The sequence below is a fragment of the Natator depressus genome, chromosome 7, assembly GCF_965152275.1.
Source record: "Natator depressus isolate rNatDep1 chromosome 7, rNatDep2.hap1, whole genome shotgun sequence".
Classification (NCBI taxonomy): Eukaryota; Metazoa; Chordata; order Testudines; family Cheloniidae; genus Natator; species Natator depressus.
Genome location: NC_134240.1, coordinates 32463717 through 32486668, shown reverse-complemented (window position 1 = coordinate 32486668; position 22952 = coordinate 32463717). Strand labels below are relative to the sequence as shown.

The 22952-nt window shown below is 57.0% G+C and overlaps 1 protein-coding gene across 29 annotated transcripts in view; it reads left to right on the top strand.

Annotated features, from left to right (window-relative positions):
• NRXN2 (neurexin 2) overlaps positions 1 to 22952 on the top strand; it is a 253023-nt gene that overhangs the window by 108008 nt on the left and 122063 nt on the right. For 16 of the 29 annotated variants that reach the window (XM_074957997.1, XM_074957988.1, XM_074957993.1 and 13 more), the window contains 8 exons: positions 823 to 1206; positions 3569 to 3772; positions 7468 to 7494; positions 13091 to 13210; positions 13413 to 13797; positions 14270 to 14460; positions 17099 to 17272; positions 17906 to 18025. In XM_074957997.1, coding sequence (XP_074814098.1) covers positions 823 to 1206; positions 3569 to 3772; positions 7468 to 7494; positions 13091 to 13210; positions 13413 to 13797; positions 14270 to 14460; positions 17099 to 17272; positions 17906 to 18025 — 1605 coding nt within the window. The remainder of the gene's footprint in view (positions 1 to 822; positions 1207 to 3568; positions 3773 to 7467; positions 7495 to 13090; positions 13211 to 13412; positions 13798 to 14269; positions 14461 to 17098; positions 17273 to 17905; positions 18026 to 22952) is intronic. The other 13 variants (XM_074958007.1, XM_074957987.1, XM_074958012.1 and 10 more) reach the window with 3 other exon arrangements.

Genomic DNA, 22952 nt, shown 5'->3' with positions numbered 1-22952 from the left:
ACAATCAGTCTGACCTCTTGATAGCTCCGGCTATTAAATTCCACTCAAATACCCCTCTGTTGAGCCCCATGACTTCAGTTAAACCAAAGCATTTCAGTCCTCTGGATAATAATCTGTTGTGAGCCCCAGACAGAGAACAAGAGAGACTGAGAGGACATCAATGCCTGAAGTCCCAGCAGTGGTAGGGAATTGACTAGTTGAGAAGCTCAGGTGATCCCAGCAGGTGACCCATGACCCATGCTATAGAGGAGGGTAAAATCCCCAAAAGTTCCTGCGAATTTGACCTGGGGAAAATTCCTTCCTGACCCCACATCTGGTGATCAGTTAGTCTCTGAGCATGTCAGCAAGACCCACCAGCCAGGCAACTAAAACAGAGGATTGTCTACACCACCTGAGAGCACTGGCCCACCCCAGGGGACCATTTCCAACTCTGGCTGATGCTTCAGAGAAAGGGGGAAAAAAGCCACACATTACAACGTGTGTGTTAGGGGAAAAAAATCTTTCCTGACCCTTTCAGGCAGCCAGCTGAAGCATGAGATTAGGTACTAGTCATTCTCATAGTTCATACATAATATACATAATCCCTAATGCCTGCTGCCATAAAGGGCTTAATGGCTTTTTACAACTACCTTAAATGAAGGGCAGCAACTACATCCAACCCAGAACAACAAGGTTTAACCTGACCCCTGTTAGTATTGTGTGCATGTGTGTGGGGATCTCTCTGTGAGCACCACCTTCCGCTCCCCACTGGGCTTTGCTGGTGTGGTGTCTGCTGCCCATGCAGCCCAGTAATGGCCTGTGGTGCCCGGCTCCCCACCACAGGCTCCATCTCAGTGAATAGCCGCAGCATACCATTCCTGGCCAGTGGGGAGAGCGAGATCCTGGACCTGGACAGTGAGATGTACCTGGGGGGCCTTCCCGAGAACCGGCTGGACTTGATCCTACCCCCTGAGGTGTGGACTGCCTTCCTCAACTACGGCTATGTGGGATGCGTGCGGGACCTCTTCATTGACGGCAAGAGCCGGGACGTGCGGCGCCTGGCTGAGGTGCAGAGTGTGCCTGGCGTCTCCAGCTTCTGCTCCCGGGAGACCCTCAAGCAGTGCAGCAGTGCACCCTGCCGCAATGGGGGGGTCTGCCGTGAGGGCTGGAACCGCTTCGTCTGTGACTGCCTTGGCACTGGCTACCTGGGCAGAGTGTGCGAGAGAGGTGAGGGGGTCCTGGGGGCACTGGGTACCTGGCCAGGGTGTGTGAGTGATGAAGGGATACGGGGGGCACTGGGTACCTGGGCAGCATGTGGGAGTGATGAAGGGATATGGGGGGCACTGGGTACCTGAGCAGGGTGTGAGAGTGATGAGGGGACTATGGGGGGCACTGGGTACCAGGGCAGGGTGTGGGAATGGTGAAGAGGCTATGGGGGGCACTGGGTACCAGGGCAGGGTGTGGGAATGGTGAAGAGGCTATGGGGGGCACTGGATACCTGGGCAGGGTGTGGAAATGGTGAGGAGGCTATGGGGGGCACTGGGTACCCGGACAGGGTGTGGGAGAGGTTAGCGGGGCATTGGGGGCACTGGGTACCTGGGCAGGGTGTGGGAATGGTGAGGAGGCTATGGGGGGCACTGGGTATCTGGGCAGGGTGTGGGAATGGTGAGGAGGCTATGGGGGGCACTGGGTAACTGGGCAGCGTGTGGGAAAGGTGAGGAGGCTATGGGGGGCACTGGGTACCTGGTCAGGGTGTGGGAGAGGTTAGCAGGGCATGGGAGACGCTGGGTACCCGGACAGGGTGTGGGAGAGGTTAGCAGGGCATGGGGGGCACTGGGTACCAGGGCAAGGTGTGGGAATGGTGAGGAGGCTGTGGGGGGAATGGGAAACCTAAGCAGGATGTGGGAATGGTGAGGAGGCTGTGGGGGGAACGGGGTACCTGGGCAGGGTGTGGAAATGGTGAGGAGGCTATGGGGGGCACTGGGTACCCGGACAGGGTGTGGGAGAGGTTAGCGGGGCATTGGGGGCACTGGGTACCTGGGCAGGGTGTGGGAATGGTGAGGAGGCTATGGGGGGCACTGGGTATCTGGGCAGGGTGTGGGAATGGTGAGGAGGCTATGGGGGGCACTGGGTAACTGGGCAGCGTGTGGGAAAGGTGAGGAGGCTATGGGGGGCACTGGGTACCTGGTCAGGGTGTGGGAGAGGTTAGCAGGGCATGGGAGACGCTGGGTACCCGGACAGGGTGTGGGAGAGGTTAGCAGGGCATGGGGGGCACTGGGTACCAGGGCAGGGTGTGGGAATGGTGAGGAGGCTGTGGGGGGAATGGGAAACCTAAGCAGGATGTGGGAATGGTGAGGAGGCTGTGGGGGGAACGGGGTACCTGGGCAGGGTGTGGGAATGGTGAGGAGGCTATGGGGGGGCACTGGGTACCCAGGCAGGGTGTGGGACAGGTTAGAGGAACATGGGGGGCACTGGGTACCTGGGCAGGGTGTGGGAGAGGGGAGCGGGCATGGAACAGGTGAGGAAGGAATCCAGGAGGCTACCTGCCCCAACTGCAGGTGGGATCTCTGTGTTAGGGTCAGTCATGGGAAACATGGTGCCACCAGTGCCTCTTAGTGAGACAGATGGGCCCTAGCATCAGGACAGAACTGGTGAAAAGCTGATTCCTCAGCTCACTGGCAGCTCTGAAAATCAGGGAAAGAAGTGAGTTTGGGTCAAAGGGAATTGGAACTTTCCTGGAATTTGCAACCAATCTAAAAGTCAACAATAAGTCTGTCTGGGGTGAACGCAATGGGCTGTTTGGTGACATCTTTAAAGGGCTGGACTCCTAAAACAGCTGAAGGAGGAGTATGCCTCCCTTATAACTTTTAGCCCTATGGTCAACACACTCACCCAGGATGAGAGAGCCCTGGGTTCCAGTCCTTGCTCCAACGAATGCACTATTTATACAAAGTAGCGCAGCTCCAACAGGCCAGATGGGGAGAAACCCACCCCAGAATAGCCTGTAGCTAGGTATTGGGGCATTCACCTGGAGTGGGAAGACCTGCGGTTAGGTCGCTGCTCCAGAGGGGCTTCCCCCAACCCAGGTGAGTGCTCTAACCACTGGGCTAGAAGTCATCACCTCTGCCTCCAGCTGCAGTTTTGTGAATAGTACCAAAGTCCCACTATGAGCCTAGCCCCTACATTTGTTTTCTCTTAAACTATTCAGTGAAATTTGCAAAGAGTTTGGGGTTGACCAAAGCTGCATTTTGGGGTTAATAAACTATTTGCCTTAAAACCTTTGCCCAGCTCTAATCAGGACTCCTGGGTTCCATGCCTAGCTGTGGGGGGGGGAGTGAAGTGTAGTGGTTAGAGCAGGGAGGCTGGGAGTCAGGACTCCTGGGTTCTGCATGGAGGGCTGGAGGGGGTTGGGACTGGGAGGAGGGGCTCTCTGGGTATTGGGTGTAAGGCAGAACCTAACACATGTTCTCTCTCTCTCTCTCTCTCTCTCCCACCCTCTCCCCCTCCCCCATTCCTGTTATTTTTTCACCATCTCTCTCCTACCCCCATCCCCCTGCACCGCCACCCCTCATTGCCCTCTATCCCTCAGAGGCCACGGTGCTGAGTTATGATGGCAGCATGTACATGAAGATCATGCTGCCAGGGGTGATGCACACGGAGGCCGAGGACGTGTCTCTGCGGTTCATGTCCCAGCGGGCCTATGGCTTCATGCTGGCCACCACCTCCAAGGAGTCGGCCGACACCCTGCGCCTCGAGCTTGACGGCGGGCAGATGAAGCTCACTGTCAACCTAGGTAACCACCCCCCGACCTGGGGATGCCCCAGTGCTGAGGGGGTAACCAGCTACCTAGGGGTCATCCCCTCCCTCTTGGCAGCTGGTTCCAGGTGTCCCCTGGGAAGAGGTGACCCTAGGGTGCAACTGTGCTGAGGGGTCATCCCCCGCTTTGGAGCTCTCTTGCGCCCATCTGGTCTTTAGAAAGACACCCCCTTTTCCAGGGGGATTCACCTTCGCACCCAGTTTGGCCTTGGTGCCAGAGGGCGGCTCCCTGTCCAGCATGGGACCCGCTATCTCCACTGCGCCTGGCCAATGGGGCGAGAGGGGCCCTTCAACTCACTGGCACCCCATTGGCTTGCAGGAGTTGGTGGGCCTGAGCGGGAAGAGCTCCCCACCTTTCTAAAGGCCTGGAAGGGTTCAGAGTGATTTCTAGCTTGCTGTTTTTAACCCTTCATCGGCGCAGACTCTGCCAGCCCAGCAAGCAGCAGCCGGGACCAAACCCCGCAACCTTTACCCCACCCTCTCATTCCCCCACTTCCTCCCAAACTCTGCCCATCCACAACCCCCCAAACCCTATCTCCACATCCTTCACCGCATCCCCAACCCCCCAAACCTCTGCAGACCCACAGACCCTCACCCTATCTTCACAACCCCTCAAATCCCATCCACATATCCCCAGGCCCCCAAACCTCTGCAGACCCCCAGGCCTCCACCCCATCTCCACAACCCCCTTACTCCACCCCAAAATCCTGAAGATCCACAACGCCCCCCTCAACCAAACCCACAGCTGTCCCACATCCCTCCAACCTCAGCACAACTCCCTGTGGACATACTGCACTCCCAAACTCTACACCTCCTTCCCCCTGCCCCACCTGCCCTCATCTTCCCATCCCCCATGAGATTACCTCCCTTTTCCCCATGAGGTTACCCCCTTTCCCTCCCTCCTTCATTCCTCTCCCCCCATGGAGTTACTTCCTTCCACTCATTTCTCACCCCCTTGGGCTCCCCCGTTGGCTCTTTGGTCCTGTGCCTGTTTGCGCCCCACTGTTCTGTTGTGGTTGACGACGTGCGTCAGACCCAGCCGTGTAGCCTGTGGGAATGGGGCCCCCTCTCCTTTCTTCCCAGGGAACCCAGAACCTCCTGTCCACAGCAGAGATCAGGGAATGGCAAGAGCTCCCCCCAACCTTCTAGGTAACGGAGGGCAAATCTGGGGTGGCACAGTGTACCCACCACTCCCTTAACCTCTTCCCTTCTGGCTATCTTGGGGTGTGGGACACCTCTATAGTGGGACACTGATGCCATCCGTATGGACCCAAGAGATGCCCCTGTGTTGTACAGCACCCCCAGCTTCACATAATGCCCCTCCCCCAGATTTGCGGGCATTGTTGGCACCCCAGAATCTGTATATGACCCCCGCATCCATGGGGTCATGATTGACACCCCAGAATCTCTGGGCCCTGCCACCACATCACCTATTCATGGGGTGCAATCAACACGCTAGAATCCCCATGGTCCTCCCCATGCTCCTTTAATTTGTTCCCCCAGTTCCAGAGGAGCTATGAAATCGGGTCTCCCAGATAATGTGGAGGATACCATAATGTGCCTGCCACCATAAGGAACAGTCTCCTGGGGCCAGAGTGGGGCACTGGGGAACCCCAGAAAGCGGGGTAAGAGCCCACCCTGAGCTGGATTTGCTAAGTAGCCCCCCAAATTCCAGCCACGCTCCATAGACCCCCCAGCACTCTCATTCCCTTCACCACCCCGTATTTTTCAGTGCTGCCCCCCCCTTCCCCGCCCCGAATGCATTGGTGCTGGGTCTAATGTTCCCTGATCTCTGCACGGTTCCAGGGCTGCCCAAGGAAGATGGAGGTGGTAGCAAGCGGGGGCAACCCAAGCTTGGCCCCCTAATCCATGCTAGGTGCAGGGGGACCCTGGTTGGGGGAGTGAAGGGGAGAGGAGGTGCCCCCCATGCATCTGAGCATGGGGCTGCTCAGCAGGGGTTAACCCCCCTTGTTTTTATCTTCCTTGTGGCACTGTTTGGGGTGCCAGGGTCAGGGAGGAAGAAGGGGGGGTGCATCCCCCACATTGCCTGCTGCACGGCTGGTGTTTGCAAGGTGGCCATTTGTCAGAGGGGTGGGGATTATCCCAACAAAGTCGGGGGAGGAGAATGAGCCCCATGAGGTGGCGGGAATTGACTGTGAACCCGTTAAAGGTTATAAACCTTTCCTCTCCCGCAAAAAAGAGAAATCTCAGCTTAGCCCATACCTGTCACAGATGTGGCCAATCCACTTCCTAAACTGGTTCCAAGTTAGTCCACTTTCTAAAGTGGTTCTGGGCTAAGCCACTGTCCGAACCAGTTCCTACTAAACTGGTTTAAACATGTCAGTCCTTGTAGATGGGATTCAGACTGATCTGAGGAATTAGGTCCCAGTCCAGGTCCTGGCTCAGTTTCCCAAGCCTAGCTGGGCCAACATCCTACCTTGAGCTGGGACTGTAAAGCTTCATCCAAATCCAGTTTGACAAACCCAGTTAGAAACCCAGTAAACTGGGACCTTTCTGTGACCCTGTTTCTGGTCAGCTTCCTCATCAGACTCCTCATTGCCCGTCCTCCCCTCCCCCAAACAGCGTCAATCTGCTTCCTAAACTGGTTTAGGCCAGTTTCCTTTATAAACCAGCTCAGGCCAATTCCCTTTAACAAACTAATTCAGGCCTACAATCTCCGCAAGTGGGGACGCAGTTATACCAGGATAAAGGTGCCTTAGGACCTGTCCACATGGGGAAATTTCCTGGCATAGCTACAGCAGAATGGTTATTGTTAATTATTAACTCCCCGTATGGACACTCTGTTCTGGAATAAAAGTGATTTTATTCTGGGATAATTACTCCGCTTGCCAAGCTCTGCCGGGGAATTTCCCCATGCGGACAAACTCATATCAGAAAAGCTTGTTCCGTGCCTCTACAGGAATAGCTATGCACATTTCATAGAATCATAGATATCAGGGTTGGAAGGGACTTCAGGAGGTCATCTAGTCCAACCCCCTGCTCAAAGCAGGGCCAATCCCCAATTTTTGGCCCAGATCCCTAAATGGCCCCCTCAAGGATTGAACTCACAACCCTGGCTTTAGCAGGCCAATGCTCAAACCACTGAGCTATCTACTGGTACAGCCACATCCACATTAGGCAACACTGTTCCGCTTTAGACTGGGGAAGCTAAAGCAAGACAACTTGTTTGTGTAGCCAAGGCTGGAGATTGGAAGCTCTTTGGGAGTAGAGACTGGTTTTTTGTTCGATGTCTGTCCAGCACGTGGCACAATGGAGCCCTGCTGCATCATTATTAGAATGACTGTTTATGACTTGCATTGCGGAAGTGCCTGTGAGCCCCCATCTTGGTTGCACCAGGTGCTGTACAGACACAGTCCAGTTATCATATGCAACAAGAAATGATGCAGCCCCACTGGTGGCCAGGAAGGTAGTTTGGGGCTGTAGGTGGGATACCTTTAAGGGACGAGTTCCTACCAAATTTGGGGTTCTCTTCCTCAGTGTGAGAGGCTTCCGTTCCCCTGGGCTCCAAATGGCCGCCTTGACCCACGTCTGTCCCCGGATGGTGGGCTGTGAATTGGATGGTTGTTTGCAGAAGTAACTTTGAAGGATGTAAAACTGTTGCGTTCTCTTCTCTCTTCCCCTACCCCCCCATCACCCTGGCCCCCGTCTCAGACTGTGTCAGGATAGGCTGTAACCCCAGTAAGTCACTTCTTTACCTTTGGGGTTTTTATTTCTTGTTCTCTCTCTTCTGCTCATTAAATGAACCGGGTGAATTTTGGGGGTCAATCCTAATGGAAAGGTGACAGGCGTATGTCTGTAGCTGATTTGCTATGACGCTGCACAGAAGAGGTGGAGGAGCTGGGACTCCTGGATACTATTCCTGGCTCTGGGAGGGCAATGGTGTCTAGCAGTTAGTGTGTGTGGGCTGGGAGGTAGAACTGGGTACTGTTTTCAGCTCTGAGAAGGGAGCGAGTATAGGGGTTAGTGCAGAAGGGCTGAGTCAGAACTTCTGAGTTCTACCCTTGTTCAGGGAGAGACATGAGGTCTGGTGGCTAGAGCAGCGGACTGGGAGTCAGGACTCCTAGGTTTTATCCCCAGTGCTGCCCATTTTAGCGTGTCACCTTAAAATGAGTCACTTCACTGCTCCTTGCCTCAGTTTCCCCTTGCCTCAGACTGACTGCACCTGCCCTGTAGGTGCATGTCTGAGCTTTATACTCCTAATGCATGCTTGATGCTTACAGAGCCTCATATAGGGTGGGAGGGTTGGCTAGGAATTGCCCTGCACCCCATCCCCAGGTGGGCCTGGAACACCCCAACACAGGACCTGCTATTTCCCCCCACCCCATGGCTTGGCCCCTCGGGCACTGTTGACACACTGCCCTCCTCCCTGCAGCCTATGTGCACCACTGCCCCTGCAGGTTGGATTTGGAAACACACTATGGGGTGTCATAAGCCCCCCTACTGAAAGCAACTGAGGGGGAGTCTCTAGTTCATGGTTCTCGCCCTGCCCAGCACGGAGCTGCTCAGCAGATCTGGGGGTAAGGGCAAATTAAACACACACACCTGTGTCCCCACAGATGAGTGGCAAAGCCCTGGTGGTAAGTGACTGGCACCTTGCTTTGGGATGATAGGTGCAGGGCAGCAGAGCACCTTGGTCCTTCTTTCTGTGCCCACAACACACACCACATGCACAAGCAACACATGGTTACATAGACTCACCCAGCCACAACACCACACAGCCATACCACAGTCTGCCCTAGACACACACAATCAGCTACACACACAAATACACAAACTTTCACACTTATCACACATAAACAAAGAGATTCACAGAAGGACAACTGCACCAAACCACCACACCCCCATGCAGCAGGTCTCATTCACTCATGTAGATGGCAACACACACACACACTGAGGAGAGTAGATCTTACTCCTTCCAGCAGGGGGACACTGATATGCACACTGGCCAGAGAACAGATCCAAATGCATGTATGCATGCCAGCTAGGGGAACATTATACCACATAAAGACTGTCTTGGGAGGTACCCAGTACACATACATGTGTGCCAGCTGTGTGTGTGTCACACCATTCCATGAATGTTCCAGCCAGGGATGTACGCCATTTCATATACATGTGCATTGACTGAGGGGCACACAGTTACACGCGTGTATGCACTGGCTGGGGGGCACATGGTTACATGCGTGTATGCATTGGCTGGGGGGCACATGGTTACACGCATGTGTGCACTGGCGGGGGGCACACAGTTACACATGTGTGCGCTGTCTGGGGAGCAGCCATTGTTACACTCACGTGTGTTCAGGGCTGCACTCGTGCAAGCAGTGACATGCAGCCCCCAGGTGTGATGCATCTCCTGACAGCGAGGAGCTCCACCCCTTGGACTCAGGTGCGTAGATGGGCCAATGGCATTTCATTGGCTAGAAAGGGGTGGGGCCCCATAGTGGGGATAAGCCCCAGCTCTTGTGCATGTGGGTTCCTAATGTGGTGGGAGGCTAACACCTAATCACAACTCACCCTGGTGCCAGGCAGGTGAAGAATTTACTACCAGGTCATGGAAGGGGAAGCTGAGACATAAGGAGGGGAAGAAGTGACCAATCCCCAAGATCACAGAGACAGAGCTGGGGAGAGAACCCAGGAGTCCGGGCTCCCAGCCCCAACACAGATTTCCATGTCTCCCATACAGTCCCTGATCTAAACTGCTGTATTGCTCCCCTCCCCGGGTCTGGGAAACCCAGCCAGGCTTCACCCTGACAAAGAGTTCCAGATGTTTGGTGGGTGGGTTCCAGCTCCAAATGAGCCCTAGAAGCCATATATGAGATGGGAATTGGGAGGAGAGCCAGGGGTGGGGGAGGATGTTGGAGGTCCCTACACCATGGGCAGAGACTTAGTGCAGAAAGGTGTGTGGGTGAGGGTTGGGAGTGAGTATGAGAAGGGAGGGTAGGGATGATATGTGGAAAGCGGGTAAGAGGGATGGGCAATGAGGTGGGGATGGCGTGGCTCTGGGGATGGGGGGACATGGAGGCGAGGACTGCAATATGTAGAAAGGGGCTGGGGATCAGAGGGGCAGTGATTAGGGGTGGGGTGAAGGAGTGTATTTCCTCACTGGGTCCCCTCAACCCTAATTACTGCCTCTCCAACCCCCATCCCCAGATGTGGGGCCTGGGGGGATCCCCATCCCCAGGTGTCTTGTAGCCCCCAGGGCAGGGAAGGAGAGATCTCTGTGCTGGAGTGGGGAAAATACAACCCTCCCCTCCCCCAGCTCTGGTGAGGAGGTGGCTCTTTTGCTTTGGGAACCTGTGCGAGGTCAGGATCCCTTGAACACCCGCTCCCCACCATCACTCCCTGATCCCCAGAGTCCTTTATTCCAACCAGCAAAAGGGTGCCTCCCTTGCTGGATGAGGAGCTGCAGTGTCCAGGTTTCCCCACCAGGTGGCAGAACCCACCTGTGCAAGCCTCATTTGCCTGGGCTAATGGCAGTTGGGATGGCATCAGCCCGCTAACCCAGTGGCTGCTGCTGCACCGTGCCCAGCACTGCGGGAGTGTGTGGAGAGGAATATTTCCCATTGTCATCCACCTGCCCCCTCAGAAATGAATAATCTGGGTACTACCACACTTCAGACTATAAACAATAACAGATTAGCCATACTTGCTGTAAACCTGGGCTGATTAGCCTCCATGCAATTAACATAGGTCCTTCTGCAATACAAATACATAATAATTAGCCCATCTCTCTATCCAGCTGGGGATATCAACCCCTGTGCAATTAATAAACATGCAAAATAATAATTAATGAACCACTTTCTTAGAGAACTTGGATTGCTAGAACCATACAATTATTAATACTCATAGCTGCTGATTATTTAGCCCCTCCTCTCCCTATAGATCAAGAGGAGTTAGAGTCCCTGCAATTAATAACGTAGGCCAGGGCTGCACTACTGGTGGCCATAGGGCTGTATCCGGCCTGCCAAGCAGGAGACTGCTCCCTGACACCTGCTGGAGGAAGGGCCAGAGGCAGCTGCCCCTGGTTACAGTCGGCTCGCTCTGGGAAGGCCTGGTGGCCAGTGTTTTCTAATAGGAAGACGTGTCCCTGGGCAGTGGCACAAGCTCATCTGCCTTCCCACAGATCGTGGAGCTGAGCAATGGCAGGCAGGCGTGTGTAAGGTGATGCCATGCAGCATGGGGATGTCACTGCAGGACTGCTCTGGCACATGTTCTCGCAGCAGCAGGGGTCACTTCTTCCTGGACCATGCCGGCCCGCCAGAGGGGCTGTTGGGGCCTCTGCTACCTTAAGTTGCCCATCCCTGCATTAGGCCCAAGTAGAAATACCATAATTAATTAGCCCCTCCCCTATGTACCTGGGGATTATTAGCCCTCATGCAATTAATGTATGCAAAATACTAATGAACCATTCTCCCAGAGACCTGGGGTTGTTGGTGCCTTGCAATTAATATTGGTCCTACTGCAATACAAATAATTAGCCCTTTCCTTCTCCGTATACCTGGGATTGACACCCCATGCAACTAATATGCCCATTGATTAATTACCCACTACCACATGCAATTATTATGAATACTAATTAAGGTCCTCCCTAGATAGCTGGGTTTATTAGCCGCCATACAATTAATAATAATTAATGAACCATTCCCACACAGACCTGGGGTAGTTAGAAAGCAAATAATGTAGGCCCTACTACAATACAAATGAGTCCCTCCTGTCACCACATCCACCTGGGTCTGTTAGACTCCCATGCAATTATTTATAGGCATGGTAAAATCTATTAAATAGCCACATCCTCCCATGCAAAGTGACCTGGCATTAACCCTCCCATGCAATGAATTAGTTGCCTATGGTAATGATTCATTAGCCACTTACAAGCTCTCAGCTCTGCCTCCACCCTGCTTTAAGGAACCCTGGGTTGGGAGGGGGTGATTCAGGAGAGGGGGGGTCTCTTGGGTCACCCCTACCAGCTGGGGGTGAATGAGAAGTTGAGGTGCTAATGGGGGGGAGGGATAGTGGGTTAGGATTAGCTATGGGTATTACTTTTTTCCTAGCCTGTGGTTTGAGGGGTCCCCAGCTCCACATTTCTGACCTGGGGGCTTCCCTGGAGCTGCAGGGATGGATTTCAAGATGATCTGTCATTTCTTCACTTGTTCTCTTGCTCACCAGCAGGTGGTGACACACACACACACATTCTCCAGTAGCAATCCTCGTTGTTATGTCTTTGGTCTGTGTGTGTGTGTGTGTGTGTGAGAGAGAGAGACTAGCAAGGTGGAGAGCTGAATAAAGCAGTGTAGGTGTGCTCTGCGTTTATAGGCCGTGTGTGCAATTGCATCTAGCAGTAGTGTACAGTGGGGTGTAGGTGTGCTCAGGGCTGTGTGTATGCAGTTATACCCAGTCGGGTATGTGTGCAGTGGGGTGTAAGTGTGGTTATACCCAGCAGGGGGGTATAGTGGGCTGTGCGTGTGCTCAGGGCTCTCTGTGTATATGGTACACCCGGCAGGGGATTGTATTGGGTTGTAGGTATGCTCAGGGCTGTGTGCAGTTACACCTGTTGGGGTGTGAAGTGGGGTGTAGTTGTGCTCAGGGCTGTGTGTGTATGGTTACACCGAGCAGGGGATTGTAGTGGGGAGTGGGTGTGCTCAGGGCTGTGAGTGTGTATGGTTACACCCAGCAGGGGATTGTAGTGGGGTGTGGGTGTGCTCAGGGCTGTGCATGCAGTTGCAGGCTGTAAGGTTTGGGCCTGAATTTCCTGGGGAGCTGTATTTTCCTAGCCCTGAGCCAGAGCTTCCCCCCAGCAGCTGTCACAGCCTCACCAGAGCACGGGCACCATCCCAGCATAGCAACTGCAGAGCAGGAGTGCGGTGTGGTGAGGAATGGAGGGAGTGATGAACTACCCCATCCCTCACCCATCCCCCTGTACACGCTCTCTGCCATCAGGGAGTGTATGGGCTGTAGGGGGGTGGGGGTATATTGGGGGTCTGTATAGTCCCAGCCTTTTGTCAGCTGGGGCAGTCTGGTGGGGGCGGGGGGCGGTGTATGCGTGTGTTCAGTGTGTATCTGGGGAGGGGGAGATGCTATCTAAGTTATTATGGGGAGGTTGGTGGGGGGAGCTGGGTGGGTGCTGCCAGCTGGGTGAGTACTGGGGGTTGTGTGTGTTCAGGATGTGTCCAGCCAGGCAGGGGAGGGGCTGGCACCTGGGGGCTGTCTAGGTCTTGTGCCCATTCCCCCGACCCTACTGGAGCACTAACCCCCTGTCCTGCCCCTGTCCCCAATTCAGGTAAAGGCCCCGAGACCCTCTTTGCTGGCCACAAACTCAACGACAATGAGTGGCACACAGTGCGGGTTGTGCGTCGCGGGAAGAGCTTGCAGCTCTCGGTGGATAACGTCACTGTGGAAGGTACGTGAGGACCCCAGACTGGGATAGCAGGGGGCTGAGGGGCACCGGCAGAGCTGAGGTAGGGGGAGACCAGGGCTGGGATAACGGGGCTGCCAGTTGGGATGGAGGGGCACCAGTGGGGTGGGGTGAGAGCACAGGTCTGGTGACTGCCCCCTGTCCCACCCTGGTGTGTAACAGTGCCCTGCCCTGCTCCCGCTCCAAGCAGGGCAGATGGCCGGCGCGCACACCCGCCTGGAGTTCCACAACATCGAGACCGGCATCATGACGGAGCGCCGCTTCATCTCCGTGGTGCCCTCGAACTTCATCGGGCACCTGAGCAGCCTGGTGTTCAATGGGCTGCCCTACATGGACCTGTGCAAGAATGGCGACATCAGCTACTGCGAGCTCAATGCCCGCTTCGGCCTGCGCAGCATCATTGCCGACCCCGTCACCTTCAAGAGCCGCGCCAGCTACCTGGCGCTGGCCACGCTGCAGGCCTATGCATCCATGCACCTCTTCTTCCAGTTCAAAACCACCGCCACTGATGGCCTCATCCTCTTCAACAGCGGCAATGGCAACGACTTCATCGTGGTGGAGCTGGTCAAGGGGTGAGACGCAGCCCCTGCCCCCTGTTTCCCCCTGGCCCCGGGCTCCTCGCCCTGCCCGCTGGGCAATGGGCCCAGCCCCAAGGAGCAGGCCTAGTGCCCAACCTCTGATCCATGAGGTATGGTCTCTGGGCCCACTGCTGCATCCTCAGGCACAATACTCCACCCCCCTGGCTCTTCTGCCCTCCCCAGCCCACTAGGGTCTTTTCTCCACCCCCGCTCTCTGCTCCGCCCACTGCCCTGCCTCCTGCCTCTCTCACTGCCCCTCATGGGGAGCCCTGCCCTGCCCTGCCCTCACTGACCCCAGCTCTGCCGCAAGTGCTGCCCACAGGGCGTTGAGCCTCATGCAGGGGCCTAGGTTTCCTGTCCATTGCCCTGCCCTCTGGGCACACGCTCCTCGCGCTGCCCTGCCAACCAGACCATTTGCCCACCCACTCGCGGCACCACCTCACGCTCCACTGCCCCCTCCATACAGGTACATCCACTATGTCTTCGACCTGGGCAATGGGCCGTCGCTGATGAAGGGGAACTCGGACAAGCCGGTTAACGACAATCAATGGCACAACGTAATCGTGTCACGTGACACCAGTAACATCCACACGCTCAAGATCGACTCCCGCACTGTCACCCAGCACTCCAACGGTGCCCGCAACCTGGACCTCAAGGGTGAGCTGTGCCAGCCAGCACTGTGCCAAGAGGACACTGGGGGCACACTCCCCTCACAGGCAGTGCTGGCCCCTGTGTGGAGCTAAGAGGGGATGTGCTGCAGGGTGTGGGGGTCGGTAGGGGGTGCTGCGCTGCGCTGCGCTGGGGTGTTGGTGTGGGGGGACTGTTGCAGATTGCAGTGAGGGATCAGTATGGGGGGGCTGTGTTGCAAGGAAGCAGGGGGGCAGAGTGGGGGAGGGGGCTGGGCAGCAGGGGCCAGTGGGGGTGTGGTGGTGGGATGGTGGTGTGGGGCAATCTCCCCATGCAGCCAGCACTGTCTGTATCTCAGATTGGATTGTTTTGCTGAATATCCCCAGCTGTGTCCATTCAGTTTGGAATTCTCCTCACTTCCTGTCCTAAACTGCTGTGGGGTTATGAAAAGCCCCGCACCCCACCCCAGAGGTGGCTGTATCTCAACACTGGCCGGTGCAGGGGAGTCCCTTACTTAGACTGAGCCAAGCACTGGGGTCAATATTCCTGCAAGCGAAAGGACCCAGAGGTTCTGGTCCATCCCTTGCCCCTGTGTGCATGGATCACTCAATCGGCCGGGAGCAGGCCGGTGCTGGGGGGTTGTCATGGATCCACAGGCTTCGGGCTGTGCTCCCAGCTTTGTGGAGGAATCCCTTCGTTGTGCCAGACCCCAGGGCTCTCACTCTTCCTCCAGGGCAGGCCACGTGGCCTCCCGCCTGCTGAGACTGACCCTATGTCTGTCTGCCCACCTCCCTCGTTCCCAGGTGGGAGCTGCCAGCTTTCTCCAGCAGCCAGCGCTTCACCCCCAGCTTCCTCTCCCACTCCTTTCTTCTCCAACTGGGGTCTGGGCTCAGCTTCCCTGCTGGGAGTGTGGGTTCCTGAGTCACTGGGGCTGGCCTGGTCTCTCTGGCCCCTTGCTGTTCTGGGTCGATTACAGCTGGTTCCTGGAGGGCTCTGTTCATTCCACCCAGACAGGGAGGTGACTCTCGCCCCTGTGTCTCTTTGGACTTGTCTTCACTAGAAAATTAGGTTGGTTTACGTATATCGCTCAGGGGTGTGAAAAATCCACAACCCCTGAGCACCGTAGCTAAGCCAACCTAAGCCCTGGGCTACACTACAAAATCACTTTGGTATTACTACGTCACTCAGGGTGTGAATAATCCACACCCCCTGCAAAACATAGTTCTATCGACCCAAGTGCCGCTGTGTCCACAGGAGGGCTACTCCCCTCCACAGAGCTACTGGCTCTCGCAGAGGTGGAGTAACTACGCCCCCAGGAGAAGTTCTCTCCTTGGCGTAGGAGCATCTTCTCTTAAGTGTGACAGCTGTGCGTCTTCACCAGTGCAGTGTTTTAAGTGTAGACCTGCCCTTAGTCTTTCCCCCCCATTGAGTAACAATTCAGCATATAGGGGAAACCGAGGCACACACAAGGTCATGTCTGCACTGCCACTTATGTCGCTGAGGGGTATGAAAAAAACAGCTCCCTGAGCGACGAACATTTCGCCAGCATAAGTGGCAGTGAGCACAGCGTCATGTCTGCAGGAGAAGATACCACCACTCATTGAGGTGGCTTTATTATGTCGATGGGAGAGCTCTCTCCTTCCAACACAGAGCAGCTACCTGAGTGCTCTTACAGCAGTGCAGCTGCATTGGTACAGCTCATGGCCTATGACTCCCAAGAACAGTACCCAAAATTCCCGCTTTGTCACAGCCTGCACCCCAGAGGACCTCCAGCACTGCCCCCATCCCAAAAAACACTCAGCAGTACCCCATTGTGGTGCTCGGGTGCATTGGGGGAGGGCAGGCCTGGGCTGATGGGAGTTGATTGGGGCACTGGGGGGTTCATGGGGTGGGAGCAGTGCTGGGCTGATGGGGGGAGAAGGGGAGTTGATTGGGGTGCTGGGGGCTCATGGGGTGGGAGCAGCGCTGGGCTGATGGAGGTGGGAGAAGGGGAGTTGATTGGGATGCCGTGAATTTGGTAGGGCCCTACTCATGGGGTGGGGGCAGTGCTGGGGTGACAGGGGAAGGGGAGTTGATTGGGGTGCTGGGGGGATTGGGGGTGGGGGCAGCACTGGGGGGAGATGGGGAGTTGATTGAGGTGCTGGTGTTCCTGGCAGGTACTGTTGGGTGCCGGGGTATTGAATGTTCACGGGGGCTGGGGTTTATTGGGGGATCGCCAGGGGGAGGGGGAAAGAGAAGTGAATCCTGTTGCCCCCCCATGCCAGAGTGTGGTGGAAGGGCTGATTTATGGGAAGGGGGTGGGGGGGCAGAGGGGCCTTCCTCCCCCCCCGCCCCCCAGGGCTATGTCTGACACCCCATAAATCACTGGCTCAGCAGAGTAAGAGCTTCCCACGGTGCCCCAGGGTGGGGTGGGGGTGGGGAGCAGAGAGGTTGGCCTTCAGGAACGAATCACTTCAACCCCCCTCCACCAGCCCCACGGTCCCTGTTCATGGGGCCTGGATTCCTTTGCTCCCCCATCCCCAGGGCATGGGTTGTGGGGACAGCTGGGGCACGTGGACTGATGGGGGGGCTTTAGGTCCTCCCTTGGCTGGGTCTGTTCGGTGGAAGGGAAGGTGTGGGGGAGGCTAAAGAACGCTTTGCCCACTGACGTGTCTCGTGCCCTCCCCAGGAGAGCTGTACATCGGGGGGCTGAGCAAGAACATGTTCAACAACCTGCCTAAGCTGGTGGCCTCGCGGGATGGCTTCCAAGGCTGCCTGGCCTCCGTGGACCTCAACGGCCGCCTGCCCGACCTCATCGCTGACGCCCTGCACCGGATCGGGCAAGTCGAGAGGGGCTGCGACGGTAAGAGTCTCGCCACTGCCAGAGCCCACCCTCCTCCGGCCCGGCCTCACCCAGCAGGGGGCGCTGTAGGCTCAGACAATCCAGGTCTCCCCATTCCTAGTGCCCCGACTCCTCTCCTGCTGATAATGGGGATTGCGCCTCGGAAGCCAGCCTGCTTCCAGCCCATCCATTTCTCCCCTGCCTCCCGTGGGTGACTCTGGCCCCGTGGTGGGGGCTAGTGGGAGGACCAGAGAGATGCAGGCTCCTTCATTAGCTGCCAGCTGCCAGCTCCCAGCCATGAGCATTATGTCTCTCATCAGATGCTGCCTTGTGTCAGCCATGGGATGGTGGGGGGGCTGCCAGGGACTCTCCCCTACGGGCTCCGGTTCCTCACCTGCCATTCCTGCCTCCTTCCCCAGCCCCTGGTGTAACACGCCCAGGCACCTGGATGCTACCCAGTTCTGGGAGGGGAATGGGGTCTGCGGGTTGGAGCGAGGGTCTATCCCCAGCTCTGCCCCTGACTCGTTGCAGGTCCCCTCCTCTCTCTCACCTGCTTTTTTCCACTCTGCCCATGGGGGTTTATGACCCCAAGCCCTGTCCCGAAGGGCTGGGGGAGCCAGGCCAATAACACTCGTCCCTGCCCCTTGCCTCCAGGGCCCAGCACCACATGCACTGAGGACTCTTGCGCCAACCAGGGCGTCTGCCTGCAGCAGTGGGACGGCTACACGTGTGACTGCACCATGACCTCGTACGGTGGCCCCGTGTGCAACGACCGTGAGTGCTGTGGCATGAGAGAGGTGCATGCCTGCTGGTTGGGGGATGGGGAAGGATCCCGCAGGGGGAGCTGCATGCCGGGATGGGAGGAGGGAGAAGGATTGTGCTGGGGGGCTCTGTGTGTTGGGATGGAAGGAGGGGGAAGGATTGTGCTGGGGGATTGCAGGGAGAAGGGTGGGACACTCACACTGTGGTTCTGCGAGTCTGGAGGATCAGGGGGAGGGTGCTAGGACTGGGGGTGCCATGTGCCCAGCTAGGGGTTGGGCAGGAGGAGGATGATCATACTGGGGATGTCGTGAGCTGGGAGCATCAGGAGCCCAGAGGAGCACTCACATGGGGCAGTGGCTTTGGCCTGGCTGGGGATTGTGGTTTGACTGGTCTCTGGGGACACCACTGAACTAATAAAATTTGGGGGTGCCCCGGGCTGGGTCTGTGGGTCTGGTTCATGGGCCCACATTGAGCCCATTGGCTGGGGTCCAGAAACTGGAAAGATACCAGGGGGTGCGTCTCTGTGCCAGGGCTGCTGCGCAGGTTGTGTCAGAGCTGTGGGCCATGTTGATGCCAGGGGCTAGTTGGCACTGTAGGACAGGTGGGCACTGTGGGCTCTGCCCATGGGCCTGGGTCCTTGGTCTGGTTCAGCTCTGTAGGGTGGGTCCATGGGCTGAATCTGTGAGTTAGTTAAGCCCTGTGGGGTGGATCGGCTGGGGTGGGTCCATGGGACTGGATCATGGTCTGGTTCAGCTCTGTGGGGTGAGTCTGTGGGGTAGGGTCCATGGTCTGGTTCAGCTCTGTGGGGCTGGATCCATATGTTGGCTCAGGGCTGTGGGGCAGATCCATGGAGTGTGTGAGTTGGACAGTGAATTGAGTCCACATCTCAGAGATGCCTCCTGTGACGGCTTCTCAGCATTGCCCAGCAACTGGGCCCAGGGGACTGATCCATTCCCCACAGGCACCCCCTCCCCCCTAAGCAGATCCTGGCGTGGGGCATGGGGCTGGGATCCAGGCTATGGGGAGGGACACCCAGCTTTGTTGGTGGTGTGGGGAGCTCTGCCCACTGGTAATGGGGGTGGGGCATGTGTGAGTGATTCTCATTGGCACTGCATAATGGGCACTGGAGTGTGGAGTGTCCTAGCTCTGCTCTTGGCCCACGCCCATCACCAGGGCATCTGATGAGCCCCCAGGAATTCCTGTCCTCTGCGTTGTCCTCTCCCTCTGTAATTCCCTCCTCCCCCGACGCCCGCTACACTGGGCTTTGCACATCTATGTGAGAGGGGAAATATGTTCCAGGAGGGAAGGAGGGAGTGTAAAGGGGAGCCATGGAGGAGGAGTATGAGGGAGTGGGAGGTGGAGAGGGGGCAGTATGAGGCATGGATGGAGATGGAGGTGGATCGAGGAGGAGTATAAAGGAGTTGGGGGAGGCAGCATGGGGTATGGATGGAGAGGGTGGAAGGGGATGGGGGTGGATAGAGGAGGAATATGAAGGAGTGGGAGGTGGAGAGGGGGCAGTATGGGGCATGGATGGAGGAGCAGGATAGAGGAGTGGTGGAGGGTGTGTTTGGGATGGATGGATGGGTAAGGGAGGGGTGTGTGAGGACATGCTGCAGAGCTGAGTCCCAGATCTGAATCCCCCGATGTCCCAGTGCTATTGGGGGCCCTTTCTCATCCTGGCACTCATCTGTCCTCCCTCTGGCCAGTCTGTGCTGCTGACCCCCACCTGGGGGCCCCATTGAGGGCTGAGGTTCCACCCTGCACTGCGATGGATGGAGTGGCAGGCCTGATGTGATAGCCTCACTAGTGCTGGGCACGGGGCGTGAGGGGACAGGCTCCCTCAGCGCTGCCAGCTGGATTAATGGGTCTACAGCGCAGGAGCTGCCCTGGGCATCGCTCACACATCGCATGAGCTGAAGGCTCATTTATCTCCCCCCCCCCCCATTTTTAAATGGTCATTGTCTGGGCTTTGCTTTGGGGACGTTTCATTTCTGCACTGACAGCCTCCAGCGCCACCTGCTGGAAGAGGCTGGGGCTGGAGTAGCTGGGAGCTCCCGCCAGCCAGCGCTCCACCCCACTCCCTATGGCACCCCGTGCTGGGAGAGGCTGGGGCTGGAGTAGCTGGGAGCTCCCGCCAGCCAGCGCTCCACCCCACTCCCTGTGGCGCCCCATGCTGGAGGAGGCTGGGGCTGGAGTAGCTGGGAGCTCCCCCCAGCCAGCGCTCCACCCCACTCCCTGTGGCGCCCCATGCTGGAGGAGGCTGGGGCTGGAGTAGCTGGGAGCTTGCCCCGCACTCCGTAGGAGGTGCTCTCCCTTCACAGTCAGTGCTGACCCCAGTTCCCCAGTACAGCGCTAAGGGCTGCTGCACTGCTGAAGTTTCCAACTTTGGCTGTAAAAACAACCTGCCCACTTCTGATCATTAAAGAACCACTGAGTAATTAAACTCTCTGCCCCATCCCAGAGGTGGCTGCACCCAGTGCCAGGTGAGGGATTCCTGTATAGACAGCCCCCCATGCCCCTCCCCAGAGGTGGGTGCATCTCTACACTGGGCAAGGGATCCCTCTCATAAGAACCTTTGAGATGCTGTAGGGCAGGGCTTGTAGGGCTGTAGGGCTTGTTGGTTGTTTCAGATACCTGTGTGATCCTGGGGCTGTGTGTTTGAGGGTTAGGTACTTTGCCCCATCTGCCCCAATCTCCCTCTCACCTTCTCCTCTCTCTGGGCTCTGATCCCTAGGCTGAAGGAGAAGCTCTGCCCCCTACCTTGAGCTGGCAGGCACTGATGGAACTGCGTGTGTATTGGGGCTGACAGCCCCATCCATTTCAATGAGCCACTGACTGCCTATGGTACCCAAGGATTTGTTAAGGAGTCTCTTGGCTGGAGCCAGGCCAGCTTCGCTCTCTGTTCCCTGCACCGAAGGGGTGTCACAGATTCCTTTGCCCCTTCCCTCTCCTCCTCTGTTACATTGGCATAAACAGCCTGCTCCTCCTTGTCCGATTCTGGTGCCTCTTTGCCAGGGCGTGGCCGGATCAAATCCAGCTCAGGAAGTTAGCTGCCTAGTGGCAGATAGGGGCACCAGCTCATGGGCTGGTTCAGAGCTGCAAGGAAACATCCCAGGCAGCCAGGGGGGCAGTGGGAGATGAGCTTCTCTGTTGACCTGAGAAAGGATGGAGGGTTATGGGGGAGGGTGTGCTGCCAATGCCCGAGTAGAAGCAGTGGCGGGGGGGGGGGGGGGGAGATGCAGGGCACTGGGTAAGAGAATCAGGGCCCAAACCATCAACTGCGGACCAAGGTGGTGTTGGATCTTTCTCTATTTAACTCATTGTAAATCCGGAGCAAGTCCCTGCATTGGATCAGAATCTAGCCCTGGCCCCAGTGTGGTCAGTGGGTGACTCTGGATTGACCCTGGGAAGCTGAGGTCAGAATCTGGCCCTTGTCCCGGCCCCATTTCAGTCAGTGGGTGACTCTGGATTGACCCCAGGGAGCTGGGTGTAGAATCTGGCCCTGATCACACTTACTGCCCTCATAAGAAATCCCTCCAACTGCCAATGGATCTCTGCTCTCCCATGGGGCTGTGCTAGGAAACCAGCTGGTAAGGGGGCAGCAGGTAGGAGAGAGCCATTAGTGAGCTCCCTGTCACTGCAAGCATTGGCCTCCCTACTCCAGCAGCCCTGGCTCTGCAAATACATCTCAGGTGACCTGTGCTTGCAGGCTGCCGCTGCTGCCTTGGAGCATATCAGCAGCTGCAGGGACCATCCGTGCAGGGATTGCTCCCCCATGCCAAGATGCAGACCCTATGGGGCAGGGCACGGGGCTATTAAACAGCAGCAGGGTAGTATGAGAAGGGGTATGGAACTGCTGTCAATGGGGCTTGGCCAGAGCAGGAAGGGTTAACGCCCCAACTCCATGGAGGGAAACAGGCCAGGGGACGCTTTAACTCAGTTACACCTCTTCTTACTTCACATAGCCTTGGTAACTCAGCACCCGCTAGCACCGTACTGGAGTCAGTCCTGACTGCCTGGGGAGAGCCTCCCTTGCAGCACAGCACCCCTACCACGCAGGGGGCCATTGGGGCCAGCATTGACCGCCGGGGGAGAGCCCCCACTACAGCACAGCACCCCTACCACGCAGGGGGCCATTGGGGCCAGCACTGACTGCCTGGGGAGAGCCCCCCCTGCAACACAGCACCCCTACCATCCACGGGGCCATTGGGGCCAGCAGTAACTGTCTGGGGAGAGCGCCCCCTGCAGCACAGCACCCCTACCATGCAGGGGGCATTGGGGCCAGCAGTAACTGCCTGGGGAGAGTGCCCCCTGCAGCACAGCACCCCTACCATCCATGGGGCCATTGGGGCCAGCACTGACTGCAGGGGGAGAGTGTCCCGGTGAGCCTTCAGCCTGCTTCCTGTAGCACAGCGCTCCTAGCACCACATGAGGACATGGGGGGCCAGCACTTACTGCAAGGGGAGAGCGCCTATCACTGAGCTCTTGCCCAACCCCATGGGTTTGGTCTTCCATACAAGCACTGGTGAGATGGGATCAGCCCCAAACGTAACTGTTTCCATGGCTCTGGCCTCACCCACAGCACCCTCACTAAATCCCTGTGGCGCTGGAGTCATGTCATTGAGGTCACCTCTATCCGTGAGTCCTGGACTGTATGAATACCTCCTCCAGACCCACTGGGATGACACATCCTACCCTTGGGCCTAGGTGAACCCTAACCCAGCACACACACAAACACTGAGGAGGACTCGTCCCCTCCAGCAGGGGGCAGCAGGCGCACGCATGGGCACACACATCCCCACACTCTCTCTCGGAGCAGGGCTCATTCCGTCCACCAGGGGGCAGCACACAGCCACTCCTGCAGCCTTCAGCCTCCCAGTTGCTTGCAAATGTCATGCCTGGTTGAGATGCTGGAGTCCTATCACCTGCTTCCCCATGC